The sequence below is a fragment of the Myotis daubentonii genome, chromosome 15 (genome assembly GCF_963259705.1).
Source record: "Myotis daubentonii chromosome 15, mMyoDau2.1, whole genome shotgun sequence".
Lineage (NCBI taxonomy): Eukaryota > Metazoa > Chordata > Mammalia > Chiroptera > Vespertilionidae > Myotis > Myotis daubentonii.
In genome coordinates this window covers 8,511,411-8,532,584 of record NC_081854.1, presented here as the reverse complement: position 1 = coordinate 8,532,584, position 21,174 = coordinate 8,511,411, and the positions used below count along the sequence as shown (strand labels likewise).

The window sequence follows — 21,174 nt, the reverse complement described above, 5'->3', positions numbered from 1 at the left end:
TTTTGTGTATTCTTAAACAGGCAATTCAGTCTATCCAAAAAAAGTTTAAATACAATATTTAACTCTTTCCAGGTCCCCAGTGTTTTAAGTACTGGTAACATGGCTGCCAGCTCTCTGACCTCATGGTCAACAGCGGGACTCCTGCCCCCCCCCAAACACCCCCCATAAATCAGGGCCTTTGCTCTTGCTGTTACTCCCGTCCAGATCTCCGTTCCCTGGGGGCTTGGCTCAAATGTCACTTCTTTAGAAAAACCTTCCATTAACACCCTTTCTAAAACAGATCGGCTTTCACTGCCCATCCCCTTCCTCTGTTCTGTTTTTCTTGGCGCAGGCCACTCTCAGAAATTATATTTATTCTTTTAAACGCTTTTATTGTCCCCCCTCATGCCATGTAAGCTCCAAGAAAGAGCGTTTCCTTTAGTCACGCGCTATATTCCTAGAGCCCACACAGCGCCTAGTACACATCTGGCGCTCAGCGAACAGTTACTGGTTTAATAGATGAGACCAGGTTACCACACTATTCACATAGGGACTCTTTGTCAGAAGGCGGAAGGGTACATCAGAGTAACCCAATCGCCGCATGCGCGCCAGATCCGGGAAGTGTGTTAGGGGAAAAGGGCGGAGCATCGAGAAGAGTCTCGCGGAGAGAAGCGGTTGGAGCCCAAATCTCCAGGTGCAGGAGCAAAGGCTTGGTGCGGCAGCGCGTGCGCACTGCGGGCTCTAGCCTGCCGCGGCAAGGGAGTTTAAGGTGCCCGGAGGCGGGGCCGTGACCTCGCGCTTGCGCAGTGCCTTCCGCGGAGCCGGATTCCGGAGTGTGGGCAGCTCCCGACGGCGGCGGCGCGTGCGCAGTGCGGCGGCGGAGGGATTCAGGACCGGTTCCCCATCCTGCCCCTGTCGCGAGCCGAGGCCGCGCGGGCTCCTGAGCAGCGGCCTGGTGCGCGCGCTTGGCGGGCGACGGAGGCAGTCGGACGCGGACGCCGCTGGAGTCGAAGCCGGAGCAAGAGTCCCTACTGCTGAGGGGCCGCCGCAGCCGCCGCGAGCCCCCGGACCGTCGCCGGGTCGAGGAGGGCGCCGCGCGGCGGGTGAGTGTGACTGAGGGGCCTTACCGGGTGCGGGGCTGCTTACCCAAAAGCCTCTGCGGTGGGCCTGGGTCCTTTTCCCCCGCGGCCGGGCCCTGTCCCCCCGCCATCGCACCTTTCTGCACCCCTTACCCACAGTCCTCTGGGCACTTAGGCTCTCTTCCCTCAGCCCTCCCGCGGTTCCTTACCCACAGGCCCTTGCGGTGTGTTGCCTTTTTTCTTCTCGGTCTCCGCGGTGTCCTGGACCCTTACCCATAATCCCTTACGCCTCTGGGGGCTTAGAGGCATTACCCACAAGCCCCGGCGTGAGGGTTTAGCTGAGGACGACCCTCCCCGGTTATCGGAGACTTGCCGCGACCCTGGCCCTGTTCTCTGAGGTGTGGGACCACCCGCCGCCACCGCTCTACACCCCTCCTCGGTTTCCTTGATTTCCTGCGGGAAACCTCTCAGCTTCTTGCTCGGGACTCCGAGACTTACTGCTTAGAAACCCCCTTTTCAGTTTTTGTGTCCCTTACGGGCTCGCTCCACCCTCACGCGGCCCTCTTCCGAGGACTTGCTTTCTCATCTGTATTTATTCCTTTTTCTCTGCCACATAGGACCACCCTGTGCCCTTACAGAAGCGATTTTAATGCCGAGACCTTGCCCCTCCTTCCCTCCGTTCTTGGGGGCTGAAGGGATTGTGGGGGCTTCGTCTCTCTGGGCCCCACCTAACCCGAGGCTGGTCCGCTTTCGCTCGCAGACTTGGCAAGATGACTCAGTTCCTGCCGCCCAACCTTTTGGCCCTCTTTGCTCCCCGGGACCCCATCCCCTACCTGCCACCCCTGGAGAAACTGCCCCATGAAAAACACCACAATCAACCTTACTGTGGCATCGCGCCCTACATCCGGGAATTTGAGGTGAGTTCACTGAGCAGGCTCGGGTCGTTCGGGTTCTGGGAGCTGGGGCGGGGGGTCCTGGATTTGGGAGCCCAGTCTCTGGCCACTTTCTAGCTGTGTGGGTTTATTCTTTCCGACGCTCAATTTTTTATTGATTTCAAAGAGGAAGGGAGAGAGAGAGAGAAACATGGATGATGAGAGAGAATCATTGATGGGCTGTCTCCTGCACGCCCCCCACTGGGGATGGAGCCCACCACCTGGGCATGTGCCCTGACCGGGAACTGAATTATACCCTCCTGGTTCAAAGGTCAGTGCTCAACCACTGAGCCACCCTGGCTGGGCCCATTTCCTTGTCTCGATGGGGTTGGTAATATACCCCTTGTAGGGTTTTGTGAAAATTGGTAACTGGCAGTTGAATGTTCGGGCTTTGGAGTCAGGCGTCCGGTTTGTCAGCTGTGTGGCATTGGACACGTGACGTACCCCCTTAGTGTGTGCTCTTCGTTTCTAGCAAAGGGTTATTTTCCTCAGGATGGTGATGGGCAATGAACTGCAAAATGTATGTTACAAGGCTTGGCAGTCAGCAAGTATCGGTGTTTGTTATTTACCATTTTCGACAGTAAGAGGTCCATGAAGGGTTAGCCCAGGGGTGGGCAAACTTTTTGACTCGAGGGCCACAATGGGTTCTTAAACTGGACCGGAGGGCCGGAACAAAAGCATGGATGGAGTGTTTGTGTGAACTAATATAAATTCAAAGTAAACATCATTACATAAAAGGGTACGGTCTTTTTTTTTTTTTTTTAGTTTTATTCATTTCAAACGGGCCAGATCCGGCCCGCGCGCGGGCCGTAGTTTGCCCACGGCTGGGTTAGCCCCATGTGGTAGAGTGCTTGAGACCATGGGCTGAGACTCTCCGCTCTGCACCTTCAGGATAAACACAAATACACAGCCTAGATGCCTGGGTCTCTTTCTTTTGTAAAATTGGGGTCACAGCACCCACTCATAAGGTGCATCAGAGCACAGCCGAGCAACGGTGGCACGAAGCCAGAAGTTGGAAGAGGAAAGTTCTGGCGAGGGGGAAAGGGCAGCTGGAGGCGGAGAAAGTTGCAGAGCTTGTTAGCAGAGAGATAACAGAAGGTTGGTCTGTAGTAGGATTTGCCACCCTCGGTGAACCGGCACACGGGGAATGTTACTAGCCAGTTAAACCCATTTAATGGCTACAGTCCAGTGGCAGCCTTTGATGATGCGGCCACGCGCCAGCTACTGTTTAATGAGGGGTTGGTGAGACCTGCCCTGGCCCCCAGAGAGTGTGCAGTTGTCTGCTGCTGAGCACTGCCTGTCGGGTCCGTTTGCTTCAGGCCTGGTCCCAGTTCCAGTCCGTGACAAAGGACACATCCCTTGCAGATGGATGCTTTTGATAAATACAGAAGCAGTATTTTCTAGCATTTTAAAAGAAGGAATACAGCTCTGGCTGGTTAGCTCAGTTGGAGCATCTTCCTGATGTGCAGGGTTTCGGGTTCCATCCCTGGTCAGGGCACATACAGAAAGCAACCAATGGATGTGGAATGGGTGGAACAGCGAGTCCATGTCTTCCCTCTCCCCCCAAATAAATAAGTAAATAAAAAAAAAAGACTACAAAAAGAAGGTGAGAATTTTTTATTATTCTATAGGTACAAAAACTCCCCTGTCAGATTGCTGTAGACCTTCTGAATACTACTGATTTCTGTGCTCCTCTCGTCACACACCAGTTTGCTGATAGTGGTGCCACGCCCCTGCCTCCATTGGCCTGCGACGGTCCTTGTTTGCTTGCTTGTATGTGTGTGGGGGTGCATGGCCGAGATGCTTATTATTTCTTTGCCATTTCCCTTAGTCCCTCCCCCGTCACCTCTCTTCTTTTCCCAGGACCCTCGAGATGCCCCTCCCCCAACACGAGCAGAAACTCGGGAGGAGCGCATGGAGAGGAAGGTATGTAATTTTTGCCTCCTGGCCCTGTGTCTTTTTTGTCCCTTTCTCCAGATAGTCCTTGATATTAGGGCACTTTTGTCTGCATTTAATTGTCCACCTTTCTCCTGATAGAGACGAGAGAAGATTGAGCGGCGGCAGCAGGAAGTGGAGACAGAGCTAAAAATGTGTAAGTCTCTTCCCTTCTCCCACATCTCCTCTTCAAACCCTCGTGTGTTTCTCTTTCCCAGGTCAACCCCAGGAGCCTGTTTTGGGAAAGGGGGGTTGTTAGTTCACTTCTTAGCCCCCACTGTTGGTCAGGCACTATGTTTACTTTGGTCACTTAAGCGGGAGAGTGGAGTAAGGGCTGGCAGGAAGGGAGAGCCCGGGTACCTCGGGCTGTGCCCTGGAGGGGTTGCCACAGCCCAGCTGGGTCTCACAGGCTAAGGCAGTGAGGTCCTGGCTCCACCTGAGCTCCTAACCCTGGGGCTGGGATGTTCCCTCCCTTCCAGGCGCTGGAATTGGGAGCGTTGGGAGATAGTAGCCGTCTTCCAGATTTCACAACTTCAGGTGGACCTTGGTTACAGCGAGTCCCTCCTGCTGTTGAGGCTTCGGCGAATCGCTTCACTCCAGCCTCCTTCCCTGGAGGGTCCTCAGGGTGCTTATCACATGTCTGACCTCTAGAGACCTAGGCGTCCACCTGACTCTGAGCCCAGACTTTCACTGCAGCTGCCTTCTCTCTGAGCCTCAAAGGCATCTCAGACTCAGGGTCCAGACCACAGTCAGGATTTCCCCTTCTCACCAAGCTGGTCACCTTTAGGTGTTTTCTTCCCTGGTACATGGCCATCCAGTTTTGCAAGACATCAGTTGTTGCTGTCCAGTTTTCTGTTTGTTTTAAAAATGTACTTTTATTGATTTCAGAGAGGAAGGGAGAGGGAAAGAGAGATAGAAGCATCAATGATGAGAGAGAATCATCGATCAGCTGCCTCCTGCACACCTCACACTGGGGATCGACCCTGCAACCCAGGTATGTGCCCTGACCAGAATCGAACCTGGGACTCTTCTGTCTGCAGGCCTATGCTCCATCCACTGAGCCAAATCAGATAAGGCCGGTTATAGTTTTTTAAAAAGTCCTTATTAGAAACTAAAGTGGTGCCCTAGCCAGTTTTGCTCAATGGATAGAGCATTGACCTGTGGGCTCAAGGGTCCTGGGTTCAATTCCATTCGGGGGCACATGCCCTGGTTGTGGGCTCAGTTCCCAGTAGGGGGCCTGCAGGAGGCAGCCAATCAATGATTCCCTCTCATCATTGATGTTTCTATCTCTCTCTTCCTCTCCCTCTCTGAAATCAATAAAAATATATTTAAAAGAAAAGAAAGAAGAAAAAAAAAAGAAACTAAAGTGGTATATCTGTGGACTTGATCCCCAGTGGGGGGGTGCAGGAGGCAGCCAATTGATGTTTCGCTCTCCTTTTCCCTCTCTCTAAAAAAATCAATAAAAAAGAAAGAAATTTCCTAAAGTCATCTGGAACTTAGTTTGTGTTCCCCTCTCACAGGAAACATCTTTAACTTTTCTGGCTTCTTGTAACACCCACACTGCCTTTGGGAGAAGCTAGTGCGTGCGGTTCAGCATGGGGCCTGCTGGTTAGAGCACCTGGGCTGTGAAGTCAGACTAGGATGGAGCGTCAGGCTTGGTCTCTGCTGCTCCTGCACTTCGCCTCTGACATGCCTCGGGGCTTAGTTCTGTTTCTATTTGCAAAGGATAAACAATTCTCAGCTGTCTCGCACAGTGTCCCATGTTATGCGTTTAATATTAATACGCCTTTTCTCATCTTCTCCCAGAATATGGCTAGTAACACTGTGTGGTAGAAGAACCGCCTCCGCTGTGCAATGGGCAGGGTGACGTTGGGGCCTTGGCAGGAGTCCGTGGGCATTGTGTGCGCTGGGGCCACCACACCTGGTGAAAAGGACTTCTTTCCAGGCTTGACCCATCAGAACCACCTGTGCCATTGAGTTTGTAATAGATTCTGGCTCTTGTCTGTGGAGGTAGTTGTTCCTCAGTGGCCTAGCGGTAGTAAGGCTGGAAGAAGGCATCTGATTAACCTCTTGTGAGCTCTGATAGCAGCCCTGGGTTCTTCCCTGGGGCTTGCATGTTCCTAAACTGCACTCCCAGCCGAGGGGAGAGAGGGCTGCTTGATCCCAGGTTTTCCTTTCGGCTGCAGTTTCGGGCTGTGCCAGTGGAGGGCAGTGTGGCCCTACTGGTGAGTGAAAGCTCAGCTCCTCCAGGGCGCGCTCACGCTGCCTCCTCAGAGATGCCCCGTCAGTGTAGTTACAGCTAAGAGAGACGGGGCTTTGGGATTGGCAGGTCTGAGTTGGCAGGCTGGCCCCCATCACGCAGCGTGAAGCCCCCCTTTTCCCCTCCCCACATCGGCTTAAATCAGCCACTTGGATCAAGGCTGCTGTGCTTCAGGGAAACCAGGACTCGGGGGACATGCCAAGGTCACCAGCAGTTTTCTGTAATGGCCTCCCTGCCCGTCTGTCTGTATCTGTCTTGCTAAGTGAGGGCTGTTGGTATCTTCTATTACAAATTATCTTCTTGTGCAGGGGACCCTCACAATGATCCCAATGCTCAGGGTGACGCCTTCAAGACGCTGTTTGTGGCGAGAGTGGTGAGTCCCAAGTCCTGGAGCCCCAGAGGAGTCTGGAATCCGGGCTGCTGGGAGCTGGGGGTGTGGCAGAAGCAAATGGCTGGGTCCCAGGAATGTTCCAAGGGGTCAGCTTGGAGGCGGCTCGTTTCTCCCACGTAACCCTGTATCTCTCTCCTTGCAGAACTATGACACAACAGAATCCAAGCTCCGGAGAGAGTTTGAAGTATATGGACCCATCAAAAGAGTGAGTGGACTGGGGCCGGGTATTTCAATTGGGGAATGCGGAGGGAGGGAGAAGGCTGGCTCCCGATCCCGAGGGCACGGCGCCTCGTTCCACACAACTGGCTTTGGCGACAGAAGCACGTTGAAGAAACGATGCCTCCTTGTTGACTGAGTGCCAGGGGGTAAACTACAGACTTCCTATTTGTAAGTGATGTTGGTTGGTGTCCAGTCAGGCCCGTTTGTTTACTGGCGTCGGTGGCTGCTGTTGCTGTAGCGCCTGGGTCATAGCAACAGAGACAGTATGGCTCCCAGGGCCAGAAGTACCTGCTGCCTGGCTCTTTATAGGACACGTGTGCTGACTCCTGTTTCAGAGCAAGGCTTTCTGTTTCACTGAAATACCCTCATTTAACTTCAATGTCACTTAAATACTCTGGGCAGCAGTGAGGGTTTCAGGTCATCCTCACATAAACTGCTTAGTCCATTACCGTTAGAGCAGTGGTTCTCAACTTGTGGGTCGCGACCCCTTTGGGGATCGAACGACCCTTTCACAGGGGTCGCCTAAGAACACCGGAAAACACACATAATTACATATTGTTTTTGTGATTGTTATGCTTTAATTATATTCAATTTGTCACAGTGAAATTGGGGGTCACCACAACATGAGGAACTGTATTAAAGGGTTGCAGCATAAAGGTTGAGAACCCTGCTTTAGAGTGTCAGACACTCTGGGGACTTGAAAGACAGATAGTCTGAGGCATCTGTCTTGGGCATCACCCACCCCAGGGCCTGACACACAGGCTGTGTGATTGATGGGGTGAGATTTCCCGGTGCCAGAGATAACCTCTGCCCCCGCCCCCTGCCCTCCAGATACACATGGTCTATAGCAAGCGGTCAGGAAAGCCCCGAGGCTATGCCTTCATCGAGTATGAACATGAACGAGATATGCACTGTGAGTACCTCCCACCTGAGCCCGGCCCTCTGACCCTCTCTGCTGCCCCAGTCCCTTCCCGTTGTCTGTTCCCACCTCCCATCCTGCCAAACCTGACATTAGCGATGTCCTTTCTCCTCCTCCCTCTGTTACTAATATATCTTTTTTTTATACATGTATGTGTTTTTAAAAAAAACAAACACACAAAAAAATTCCCCCACAATGTGTGTGTGTATGTGTGTGTGTGTGTGTGTGTGAACCTGGGGAGGTAAGTGTCACACGTTGAACCTCGGGCAAGGAGGGAACTGGGTGGGGGTTGGAGCCAGCTGAAGGTGAGTGGGGGGGTCGGATTTTCGGGGAGCCTCTCCCCATTCCTCCCGCCGGAGTTGGGGGCAGCCAGGTTGGAATGAGGACTGGCCGTTGAACCAGCCTTCTCTTCCCTCCAGCAGAGCTGGGGCTAGGCTCCCCGACCCTCCGCCTCCCCACCCTTGGCCCCCCACCCTGTTTCTCAGCGGGCAGCGGGCTGGTAGGCATGTTCAGCGCCTGCCCCCACCACTCCAAAGCCCCCTATGAGGCTACAGCAGCGTCCACCGGGGCAGGGATGGGCGGGTGGGGGCGGGCATGGCTGCGGCGTGTCCAGGGGCCGCCATATTAATTGACTGTTCTTATTGTCACTGCAGCCACCACGCAGCTGGCTTGCAGCTGATGCTTACGCTCCCCTTACAACACCTCAGTGTATGGTTGGTATAAGGGTTTGTATCATGGGTAAGATCACTCAGCACCGCACACAGCCCAGCTTAGCCAGGCAGCTCAGACAGCGAGGCGCCCCCTCTCCCGTCCCCAGTCACCCCTCAGCCTCCCCGCACCCAGAACCTTTTCCTTGTTTGGGTGCCCGTTTGTCCCTCCTGGCCCCTGATCCATATGCTCTTGCTGATCCCAGGAGAGGAAGGATGAACCCTGATAGGAAAGGCAGTTGGCCGCTCCGGTTGGGTTCCATCCAACCACTGACTGACCTGGCTTCATGATGTCAGCGGCAAGGTCGCGAGAATACTGACGAGGGGGTGCCTTAGGGACAGGGCTCCACCTGGAACCCTTCAACCCTTCGCTCCCTGCCCCTGTGCCTTCCGCAGGCTGTCACTGTGGTGGCCCTGGAGAAGCTTTGGTTGCTAGATTTGGGGTGCTCTGCCCCATTCCTGTCGGCCTCATCATGGTTGAGGCCTCTCGAGGGGCTGTGGTGCCCAGTTGTTCTCCAGAGTGCATGGAATTAGGGATTGGGGTGTGGGAGGGATCAAGTGACAGGCTGCAAACAGCTGATGGTGTTGTAGATTTTACTTCCGACCCTTCCACTATCTAGAGACCTAAGAGAGGGAGAGAGAGAAGCCTAGAAGTACACACGTCACATGTTTTCTTTGCTGTTATTCTGGGTTGGGCTCTTCTGGGGTTTGGGACACTGAACTAGAGCAGGGTTCCTTTGCTTGACTGTTCCCGGCCCTTAAAATTCCTTCCCTGACTACCCTCCTCTACCCAGGGGTCAAGTGGCCCCTCCTCAGGTCACGGGCAGCCCTCCATCTCCTGGACCCCGAGGCTGCCCCCTTGTGTGCCAGCCTTTGGGCTGAAGCAGGTGGTGGGAGGGAGTGTTGGGTTCGAGATGGAAAAATCGTTCCATGTGCTGAGGGGGAGGGGCGTGTGCCTCGGCTAGCATGGACTTTACGGGGAAAAGGTGAGGGCGGACAGGTTTGCCAAGGCCGCCCCAGCCTTCTTTGTAAGTTTAAGCAAGATAGCCCCCGGGCTTCCCAGCTCCCAGACTTGATGTAAATTCTTGTCTCCCCCTTTCAAGGCCTCCCTAAGGTTTTTTGGGGTCCACCACTTCCTCTGCCTGTCGCCAGGTGGTGCAGGAGATGTGGTTCTCCTTCTCCGTGGTTCCCCCAAACCCCCCATTTCCCTGCCCTGTAGCTTTAGCTGACCCTGTGGTGGTGGGTGTGGGGTCGGTGCGCTTGCTCAGGTAAGCTTGGGGGCTCCAGGTAAGCGGTCCCGTGTCCCCCCCCGGGAAGCCCGCCTCCTCGCCAGGCCCCCAGGAGTTGCCGGGCCCCCCCCATCCCGCTCGGTTTGGACACCCGCAAGGCCGGCATCGGTAAATGGCACCTTTTTCTCTTCCTCTGGTTGTTATTTGGGGGGGAGCGGGCTGGGGCGGGGCAGGGTATTGTGGTTGGTTGAGGACGACCCCGTAGGCCAGGGCTGGGGGTGGGAAAGGGGCTTTTTTGGCCTTCCCTACAGCCCCTGTGTAAGACAGGCCAGGGGACCAGGCCTGCCCTTCGCTGTGCCCTGCCCAGGGGCAGGATCATGCCTCCCTGCATCTCTCCCTCTGCTCCTCATCCTTCCTGAGAGGCTCAGGCTGGGTTGGCTGCCCAGCGTGTGTTGCTCTGGGGGTGTGGAGGGAGAGATGGGGTGGAGCCTGGGGTTGGGTGGCAGTCAGTCGTCTCAGGTAAGGCAGGAATGTTCAGTAGCACCGCACGTCTCCCATGCCTCCCTCCACTTTCCCTCTCCCCTGCCTGCTGTACGGGGCCCCTCCAGGCCCCTCCAGGCCCCCTGGGAGCACCATAACCTGCGCTTCTGCTCCCTGCCATGTAAAGATTTCTCCCATCCCTCTGGTTCATTTTCTGTTCTGATGTCTGTTCCCTCCACACTCACCACCCCTCCACACAAAAATAAAAAAAAAATAAAAACAGAAAAAATCGGTGTGAACTGGGGTGCAGGGCGGCCGGCTGGGCCTCCTCCCCCAGCATGATGTGCTAGGGTGCATGCCTGGGGTTGTGGAGGAGCCTCCACCACAGCAGAGTCCAGCCTTAAGTTAACCTTCGGTTTCTTTGCAGCGACTTTGGCCACCTTGGCAAGAGGGGGCTGCTCTGTCATCTGGGAGTAGAAAGGGCGTGGAAGCCCGGGGCGTGGCGGTGGAGGGTGGTCTTGCCCCCCCAATGGTGATTGGGGGGTCATAAGGAAGCAGATGCTGAGATGGAGCAGGCCCCTCCCCGATTTGGGAGAGGGTTGGTCTGGCTGTCAGTTGCCTGGCTGGCTGGTGGGCGTGTGTGTGAGTGTGAGTGCCTTGATGGGGACGAATGGGGATGGGGGTGCTGCCGAGCTGGGCCCTGTCCTGACTAGAGGACCCTCTGGGGACTCCTCCCCTCCCCCCCCTCCCCACATCTGTTGCAGCCGCTTACAAGCACGCAGACGGCAAGAAGATTGATGGCAGGCGAGTCCTTGTGGATGTGGAGAGGGGCCGGACGGTGAAGGGCTGGAGGCCCCGGAGGCTAGGTGAGCTCATTCTGCCCACGCGGGGCTCCGGGGGTTGTGTGCTTGGCAGCTTCGTTCTCACCTTTTTCTTCTGTACCCTCTTCTGCTCCGTCCTCTCCTTGTTCCCCTGAGGCTGCTCACATCCTCCTCCCTCTCTCCTGCTCATCCCCTTTGATCACCGTCATATGGCTGGTGCGTCTTCTCATGCGGGGTTACTGAGTAGGAACAGGAAGGAGTCCTGGCCTCGAGAGGCTAGTCTGGGACCAAGTGCCAGTTTGCACCTACTAGCTGGTGGCTCTCCCCTCTTCCTGTCTCACTTTTCTCATCCTGGGAAATGGCAATAATCTCAGAGTTCACTGAGCTCAGCATCAGGTGCCCAGCTTGACAAGTGGCATCTGGTGGGCCTTGTAAATGTCATCGTCTCATCCGCTTACTCTCTGCTCTTGCTCGTTCATTCATTGATTCGGCACGTGCTTATTTGATCACCAGCTGTGTACCAGGCTTCTCTAGTCAAGAGCAAGACATGCATAGACAGCTTCTGCCCTCACCGCTGCTTATATTCGGTCCCCCTCACTGTCTTGTTTCTAATTGTCATTCACACACTCAGTCAAGGTCAGTTTGTTTGCAAGTATCAGAAGTTTATTTGAAGGGGCCTGTCAGTATAGAATCCTGAGTATTTTGAAGCTCAGAGACATGTGATGCCAGTGGCCCTCAGGAGGACTTGGTAGTCACACCGTAAAGCTGGAAAGAACTACCTCTGGCATCTGTGCAGCTTGCTTCTGCCTTGTCCGTTGTCCATGCAGACTGGTCTTTTCTGTGTCTCCCCACACTGGCCCAGTGTGATATTCCACAGCTCCCTGCTCTACACCCTGCCCTGCATGCATCTCTGCACTTCGGAGTAGGTGGGTCTGATTGGCTCAGCATTGGGCCTGGCCCTGGGGCTGAGGGTCTGCCATCCAAACCTGTCTGTTGAGGGTGTTGACTCCTGTGAGGGTGAGTGACAGCTCTCAGAGGAGATGGCCTTTCCTGGGTAGATACCCTTAGTGGGTCCAGTACCCTCTGCTCTTATTCCTGCCTCCCAGCCTGCTGTTCTCACTCTTGATTTGCCTGTGCTGGGTAGACCACTCATCTGCTGAGTCTCTGAACTTGATAGACTAGACAGCTTCTTACTTGCATCCTGGTTTCTCTGGGTGCAGTGGGTTCTTCAGGGTCTGCTACTTTCCGTTGTGGAATCCCAGAATCTTCGTTTGGTTGGTATTCAGACTTTGTGATGGTGATAACCTGGTATATCCTGACGCAGTACATGTATGTAAAAATGTATACAACCTGCCCAGCCAGCGAGGCTCAGTGATTGAGTGTTGACCTATGAACCAGGTCATGGTTAGATTCCTAGTCAGAGCACATGCCCGGGTTGCAGGCTTGATCCCCCAGTGTGGAGTGTGCAGGAGGCAGCCAATCAATGATTCTCTCTTATCATTGATGTTTCTATCTATTCTTCTCCCTTTGTCTCTGAAATCAATAAAAATATATTTTTTAAAAAAATACATACAACCCAAATTTTATGAAAGTAATTATCTTTTCTATGGGCAGTGCATACTAGTGTTTTATACTATATTCTGCTGTTTTATTATTTCTTATGTACTGGTTGTAACCCATCAAATTGATGATGTGACCCACTGCTAGATTGGGACTGAAAATGGAAAACACTAGCCTGTTCTGCCCCATACTGTGATATACCAGCTGCCTGGTCCGTTGCCTGTCTCTATTTGAATGTCTCTGACAGCCAAGCAGCCTCTTTCCTTTTTCACCCTCGCTACTAAGTCATTCCTCACGTGGAGTTCCAGGCTGCTTCACTGAAGTTTTCTTCCAGGCATTGAGGTACAGGAGAGCGCATGGAGTTAGCTGGGAGTCACATCCCAGCTCCGCGCCTTCCTTGCCCTGTCAGCGTGGGCAGGTGGCTTTATCTGAGTTTGTTTCCCCACCTGAAGAACAGGACTACCCGCTGCTCCTTGGTGTTGTTCAGTCAGTCGGTTGACTACTGCACATGCACCTTTATGTCCTGGATGCGGTGCCCCATGCTGGTTACAGAGAGCAATGCCAGACATAGTCCTGGCTCTCCTGGTGCGTTACAGGCTGCCAGGAGAGGCACACTTGTCAGTCAACTCACATATGTACATGTAAAATTTGAAACTGCAGTTGAAGTTCTGAGAATGAAATTTGTATGGTCTCTGAGTGGAAAAACAGCTTATTCTAGAAGGTCAGGGATAGCTTTCTGAGGAAGTGATGTTTGGGCTGACGTGTTGATGGGTGAGTAGGAGTCAAAGAGACAAGGAGGAGACTTCAGGAAAAGAGGTGAATGAGCCCCAAAACGAGTAGGAAGGAGACAGGGAATATGAGGAAATTGAAAAAATGCCTCGCCCTAGCTAGTTTGGCTCAGTAGATATATATAGGATGGATATAATACTAATATATATATACTAGGGGCCCGGTGCATGAAATTCGTGCACTGGGTGTGTGTGTGGGGTGGGGGAGTGTCCCTCAGCCCAGCCTGCCCCCTCTCACATACTGGGAGCCCTCAGGCGTTGACCCCCATCACCCTCCAATTGCAGGATCAGCCCCTTGCCCAGGCCTGACGCCTCTGACAGAGGCGTCAGGCCTGGGCAGGGGACCCTCATTTCCCCCATCACTGGTTCTTCCCCCAGCCCAGGCCTGATGCCTCGCCCAGAGGCGTAGACCCCCATCACCCTCCAATCGCCTGATCGGCCCCTTGCCCAGGCCTGACGCCTCCGCCAGAGGTGTCAGGCTTGGACAGGGGACCCCCATTCCCCCCCGATCACTGGCTCTGGCCCCCGTCCAGGCCTGAGGCCTCTGGCCCAGGAATCATGCCTGGGCAGGGGACCCCCATCTCCCTCTGATCGCTTGCTCCACCCCCCGCCCAAGCCTGACGCCTCTGACCCAGGCTTCAGGCCTGGGCAAGGGAACCATCATATCCCCCCAATCCCCGGCTCAGCCCCCCGCCCAGGCCTGATGCCTCGGCCAGAGGAGTTGACCCTCATCACCCTCCGATCACCAATCACCAGATCGGCCCCTTGACCAGGCCTGAGGCCTCTGGCAGAGGTGTCAGGCCTGGGCAGGGGACCCCCAGCTCCCCGTGGTTGCAGGCTCCGCCCCTGCCCAGGCCTAACGCCTCTGGCCTAGGCGTCCGGCCCGGGCAGTGGGGACCCGCAGCTGCAGCGGCCCCGCGATTGTGGGCTTCGCTTTAGGCCCAGGCAAGGGACCCCTAGCTCCCGGGACTGCCAGCTTCGACTGTGCCTAGCTCCCATCGCTGGCTCCACCCCTACTTCCTGCTATCACTGGCCAGGGCGGAAAAGGCGCCTGATTCTCCGATCATGGCTGGGGGGCAGGGCAAAGGCGGCCCTGGGGCCGCCTTTGCCCTGCCCCCCAGCTCTTAGCTCCCCCCTGGGTTTCTGATCACTGTCAGTGGCAGGGGGCTTCTTCCTGCTTTCCCTTTCGCCTCCCTGCATTGTGCCTACATATGCAAATTAAGCTCCATCTTGTTGGCAGTTAACTGCCAATCTTAGTTGGCAGTTAATTTGCATATAGCCCTGATTAGCCAATGAAAAGGGTATCGTCATACGCCAATTACCATTTTTCTCTTTTATTAGATAGGATATCTCCCCATATCCATCCTTGGTCACTTTTTTTTCAAGTCTTCATTGTTGAGGGTATTACAGATGCCCCCCCCCCTTTACTCTCTCCATTGGCCCTCTCTACCCGATTCGTGCCCCGCCCCAGGCCTTCACCACCCTATTTGTCTGTGTCCATAAGTAATACATATATGCATGATGTAAGATCTTTGGCTAATCTCTTCCTGTCCCCTCTTCCCTCTGAGATTCGTCAGTCCCATATTTCCATGCCTCTGATTTATTTTAGTCAACAGTTTATTTTGTTCATTAGACTTTTTGTTCGTGTATTTTGATTTTTAGATTCAATTGTTGATATGTATTTGTTGCCATTTTGTTGTTCATATTTTTTATCTCCTTTTTCCTCTTCTTAAAGAATACCTTTCAACATTTCATGTATGCCCTGACCGGTTTGGCTCAGTGGATAGAGCGTCGGCCTGGGGACTCGAGGGTCCCAGGTTCGATTCCGGTCAGGGGCATGTGCCTTGGTTGTGGGCACGTCCCAGTGGGGAGTGTGCAGGAGGCAGCTGATCAATGTTTCTCTCTCATCGGTGTTTCTGGCTCTCTATCCTTCTCTCTTCCTCTCTGTAGGAAATCAATAAAATATATTTTAAAAAAACAACAACAGCCCTAGCTGGCTTGGCTCAGTGGATAGAGTGTCATCCTGCGGACTGAAGGGTCCCGGGTTCGATTCCGGCCAAGGGCACATGCCTGGATTGCAGGCTCGATGCCCAGTAGGGGGTGTGCAGGAGGCAGCCGATCAATGATTCTCTTTCATCATTGATGTTTCTTTCTCTTTCTCCTTCTCTCTTCCTCTGTGAAATCAATAAATAAATATATTTAAAAAAAAACCAAACAAACAACAACATTTCATGTAATACTGGTTTGGTGGTGATGAACTCCTTTAGTTTTTTCTTGTCTGTGAAGCTCTTTATCTGACCTTCAATTCTAAATGATAGCTTTACTAAGAGAGTAATCTTGGTTGTAGGTCCTTGCTGTTCATCACTTTGAATATTTCTTGCCACTCCCTCTGGCCTGCAAATTTCTATTGAGAAATCAACTGATAGTTGTATGGGCTCTCCCTTATAGCTAACTACTGCTTTTCTCTTAATGCTTTTAAGATTCTTTTCATCTTTAACCCTTGGCATTTTAATTATGATGTGTCTTGGTGTGGGCCTCTTTGGGTTCCTCTTATTTGGGAATCTTTGTTCTCATAAGTCTATTTCTTTCACCAGGTAGGGGAAGTCTTCTATAATTTTTTTTTTTTTAAGGGAAGAATGATGATTTTTGTTTTTTAAATATATTTTATTGATTTTTTTACAGGGAGGAAGGGAGAGGGGGTAGAGAGTTAGAAACATTGATGAGAGAGAAACATGGATCAGCTGCCTCTTGCACATTCCCTACTGGGCATGTGCCCGCAACTAAGGTATATGCCCTTGACCGGAATTGAACCTGGGACCCTTGAGCCCACAGGCTGACACTCTATCCACTGAGCCAAACCGATTAGGGCTATCATTATTTTTTAAAATATATTTTTATTGATTTCAGAGAGGAAGGGAGAGGGAGGGAAGGGAGGGGAGGGAGAGATAGAAACATCAATGATGAAGGAGAATCATTGATTGGCTATCTCTGCATGCCCCTTACTGGGGATCAAGCCTGCAAGCCAGGCATGTGCCCTGACTGGGAATTGAACCCGTGACCTCCTGGTTCATAGGTCATTGCTGTTACTATTTCTTCAAATAGATTTTCCATATGTTGCTCTCTCCTCCTTCTGGCACCCCCATAATGTGAATATTGGTAGTTAAAGTTGTCCCAGAGGCTCATTACACTATCTTCATGTTTTTGGGTTCTTTTTCTTCTTGCTCTTCTAATTGGGTGTGCCTCATATTGCAAATTGTTGATTTGATTCTTGGAATCCTCCCTTCTGTTGAATCTCTGTAAATTATTCTTTACTTCAGTGTATGCTTAATTTCTGACTGGTTCTTTTTCATGTCTTTGACATTCTCATTAAGATTTTTGAAAATCTCATGAAGATCTTTGAGTAACTTTATAACCATGGTTTTGACCTCTATAGCCAGTAGTTTGCTTGCTTCCATTTTTCATTTGTGATATGTTTCTTTGTCTATGCATTTTGGGTGCTTTCCTATGTTTGTTTATGTGTATTAGGTAGAGCTGCTATGTCTCCTGGAATTGGTTAGAGTGGCTTTATAGAACAGGCGTCCTGTAGGCCCAGTGGCTCAGCCTTCCCAGTCACTTGAGCTTGGCCCTCTAGGTGTGCCCCTGTTTGGGCTGTGTGCACAGTCTTGTATTTGAGCCTTGATTGCTGTTGGCATCAGTGGGAGGAATTGACCTCCAGCCCAATTGGCTGTGAAGACCAGCTGCTACTACAGTGGAAGAGCAGCTGTGCAGGAGACACCCATATGGAGCAGGACTTGCTTCAGTGGGGCTTTGGTGCTCACTAAGTCTCCCCCTTGAGTGTGTCGCTTGTGGATGTGTGGAGTTGTAATCTTGTATGGTCTGACGCTGTCCACTGGGTGCATTTGCTGTGGGACCTCCTGGAAGGTGCAGTCAGCCACTGCTTGGGGCCACCCGGCAGGAGCTACAGAGAGGTCTGAAGATGGTTACTACTAATATTGGGCTTGGGAAGTGCCCAGGTGAGGCCTTTTATTGATAGGTTTGGGGCATGCTAATACAAGCTGCTTGTTTGAGAGATTTTAGCAAAGTTTGAAGCTTGAGCCCGGACAGGCCAGTCATATGGAAAAGCAGCTGCACCCCCTAACAGCTTTGGTGGGGCTGCAAATTAGATCAGCAGGGTCTCAGGGAATCACGAGGGCATTGGGAACAGTGTGAGCCGGGCTGATGGAAACTCCAATATGGCTGCCAGCTTTGCAATGGGGAGGTCCCAGCACATGAACGATGACTCTTGGGATCACCCCCTGCTGTGATGCCAGATAATTCAGTTCCTCCCCGTATGTCCCTGTGTCCCCCAAAGCTGCCTGGTGCTGGGTCTCAGAGGGATTGAGTCTGAATAAGTTTGTGCACTGGCCCTTTAAGAGGAACACTTGGGTCCCTAGCAGCCTCTGTGTCACTCAGCCACAATCCCTGCTGGTTTTTACAGTCCAAAGTTATGGGGACTCCTCCCAGCTCTGGAACCCTGGGCTGAGGGTCCGGTGTGGGGCTTGAACTCCTTGCTCCTCACAGGGGGCCTCTGCAGCTGAGATAGCCCTCTCGATTAAAAAAAAATGGTACACGTGTGTATCGGACCAGCTAGTTCTGTGCCTCTGCCCCTCCTACCCGTCTCAATGTACTTTCTTTATTTCTCTAGTTGTAGGACTCCCATTCAACCAGCTTTCAGCCGGTTCTAAATGATGGTTGTTGTGTATTTTGGTTGTAATTTTGATGTGGTTGTGGGAGGTGGTGAGTACCGGCGTTTACCTATGCCATACTATCTTTTTTTTTTTTAAGCCATTTTCTTTTCTTCTTCTTTTTTTAATATATTTTATTGATTTTTTTTACAGAGAGGAAGGGAGAGAGATAGAGAGTTAGAAATATCGATGAGAGAGAAACATCGATCAGCTGCCTCCTGCACATCTCCTACTGGGGATGTGCCCGCAACCAAGGCACATGCCCTTGACCGGAATCGAACCTGGGACCTTTCATTCTGCAGGCCGATGCTCTATCCACTGAGCCAAACAGGTTTTGGCTGCCGTACTATCTTGATTCTCCTTGCACTTGGTCACTTTAAGAGAATGCCTAGCAAAATGTCCTCACAGAACTTGGCCCCATAGACACCAACAGAGATGGTATCCTTCCCTTTGCTCTTTGATGCTTCTCGTTTCCCATCCTTCATCCATGCTCAGGCTGACCCTCTGTTCCTCTGCCCCACCTCCAGGAGGTGGCCTTGGTGGTACCAGAAGAGGTGGGGCGGACGTGAATATCCGGCATTCTGGCCGCGATGATACCTCCCGCTACGATGAGAGGTAAGATTGGGCAGGTGGTTTCCTGGGAAGGGGGGTGGTCAGGTGGGGTGCCCTGAGACACACATCTACCCACCTCATCCAGGCCGGGCCCCTCCCCGCTTCCCCACAGGGATCGGGACCGGGACCGCGAGCGGGAGCGCAGGGAGAGAAGCCGCGAGCGAGACAAGGAGCGAGAACGGCGGCGCTCCCGCTCTCGGGACCGGCGGCGGCGTTCACGGAGTCGCGACAAGGATGAGCGGAGGCGTTCCAGAGAGCGGAGCAAGGACAAGGACCGGGAACGGAAGAGGCGAAGCAGCCGAAGCCGTGAGCGGGCACGACGGGAGAGGGAGCGCAAGGAAGAGCTGCGTGGTGGTGGAGGAGGTGGTGACATGGCAGAGCCCTCTGAGGCTGGTGATGCACCTCCCGACGATGGGCCTCCTGGGGAGCTGGGTCCAGATGGCCCTGATGGGCCAGAGGAGAAGGGCCGGGATCGTGACCGGGAACGACGTCGGAGCCACCGGAGCGAGCGGGATCGGCGCCGGGACCGAGACCGAGACCGGGATCGCGAGCACAAGCGGGGAGAGCGGGGCAGTGAGCGGGGCAGGGATGAGGCCCGAGGAGGGGGTGGGGGTGGCCAGGACAACGGGCTGGAGGGTCTAGGCAATGATGGCCGAGACATGTACATGGAGTCCGAGGGAGGCGACGGGTATCTTGCTCCAGAGAACGGGTATTTGATGGAGGCTGCACCAGAGTGAAGAGGCCTCAACCTGTTTGGACGTGTTCCTACCCACCCTGTTGCTGTCATCCTCTTCCCCAACCTTGGCCACCGTCTAAGTTTGCCATCCATGGGTAGAAGTCTTGTTGTTTGTTCTGGTTCCTTGGATTTAAAAATAAAATTAATTTCTTGTTAATGGGCACCTTGGTTTCTTCACGTCTCTTAATGTCTTCCCCAAAAGGTTGTCACTTGAAATGTGAACCCTACTTTGGTTTGTGTTCCAGCACATGCCTAGAACTTGAACTTGATGACCTAAGGCTGGGGATACCCCAGCGTATAACTGGAGCTGTTTAAAATGGGGTGAGGAAGTGCTCTGTAAAAGTCTTTGATCCCTTAGTGTGTCACCCTCTTTTTTAACCTCTTCCACACACAACCCTAGCTTGGGTGGGGGAAGTGGTGGGTGGGTCCTAAGTATTTGCTTACTCAGTACAAGCTGCAACTTTGTGTGAAAGAGAAGCCATTTTATTTTATTTTATTTTATTTTATTTATTTATTTTTTTAATATATTTTACTGATTTTTTACAGAGAGGAAGGGAGAGAGATAGAGAGTTAGAAACATCGTTGAGAGAGAAACATCGATCAGCTGCCTCCCGCACATCCCCCACTGGGGATGTGCCCGCAACCCAGGTACATGCCCTTGACCAGAATCGAACCCGGGACCCTTCAGTCCTCAGGCCGACGCCCTATCCATTGAGCCAAACCGGTTTTGGCAAGAGAAGCCATTTTATATGAATTGGAGAGCAGGAAAAGGGTGAAGAAATGGAACGAGAGCAAGATACAAGGTGAGATTAGGTGGAGCAGGAAGTCCACGCGGCTAGGATGGAAAATGGCCTTCAGTTCATGATGGTCATTTCACCGTTTGTCTTGCTGCTGATAACAAATAAGAAACAGAAGCTTTTCACAGCAGTTGAGATTTCAACACATTTCTGGATAAAAAATTAAGATGATGGAGAGAACCCTTGTCTGGTGATCCCATGAGAGAAGCCAGTCACTCTTGCTGGACTCAGACTCAAGGCTGCAGCTGCAGTTATGAGAAGGGTAGGAGACAAGGCGGGATTTGAGTACAGCAGTGCTTGTTTCGGCACTCGATGCATGAAGCTTGGCATTTGCTGTCCAGGAGATACAAGCTGGGACCTACGTCGGTGTTTTGTAGGCTTTGCAGCCTACAGACAAACTTGGCCTGTTAGCCCAGAGGCAGGCAGCCTGTCAGCTACATCAGACTGATTCTCACTGCTTTGGTCTTTATAAACACACACCCAAAGATCACATGCATCTTTAAAATCCTGCAGCAAGACGCCACAAGATAAAAAGAAAAACTGGTCCCAGGAGAGAGAACGCTGGGAATAAAAGAGAACGAAATACCTCTAATTAGTATATTTTCATAGATGTCCCATGTGTTGCGACTAGACTTTGAGAATTTCTATGAAGAATAGCCCATTTTGGACTAACGCGGCACAGACCAATGAAATATATAAAAACAGGAAATATATAAAAAAGGGATCTCTGCTCAGCTCCTTAACCTCTGTTATTACTTTGTTGTTAATCCTCACTTCAGGATATCTTTCCATTGATTTTTAGAGAGTGGGAGGGGGAGAGACAGAAACATTGATGTTAGACACAACAACTGGTTACCTCTCAAACGCCCCAACCAGGGCTATGGATCACACCTGCAACTGAGGCACATGCCCTTGACCGGAATAAAACCTGGGACCCTTCAGTCTGGGGGCCAATGCTCTGTCCACTAAGCCAAACTGGCTAGGGCCCTCCATTATTACTTTCTGA

The 21,174-nt window shown here is 52.5% G+C and overlaps 1 protein-coding gene across 1 annotated transcript; it reads left to right on the top strand.

Annotated features, from left to right (window-relative positions):
* The first annotated feature begins 847 nt into the window (after window positions 1-847).
* On the top strand, window positions 848-19,534 carry SNRNP70 (small nuclear ribonucleoprotein U1 subunit 70). The gene is made up of 10 exons (XM_059665912.1): window positions 848-1,082; window positions 1,819-1,975; window positions 3,854-3,916; window positions 4,028-4,082; window positions 6,494-6,558; window positions 6,719-6,781; window positions 7,627-7,708; window positions 10,895-10,996; window positions 18,551-18,638; window positions 18,721-19,534. The coding sequence occupies exons 2-10, from the start codon at window positions 1,829-1,831 to the stop codon at window positions 19,370-19,372; spliced, it is 1,317 nt and encodes a 438-aa protein (XP_059521895.1). The 5' UTR covers window positions 848-1,082; window positions 1,819-1,828; the 3' UTR covers window positions 19,373-19,534.
* Window positions 19,535-21,174: the final 1,640 nt, after the last annotated feature.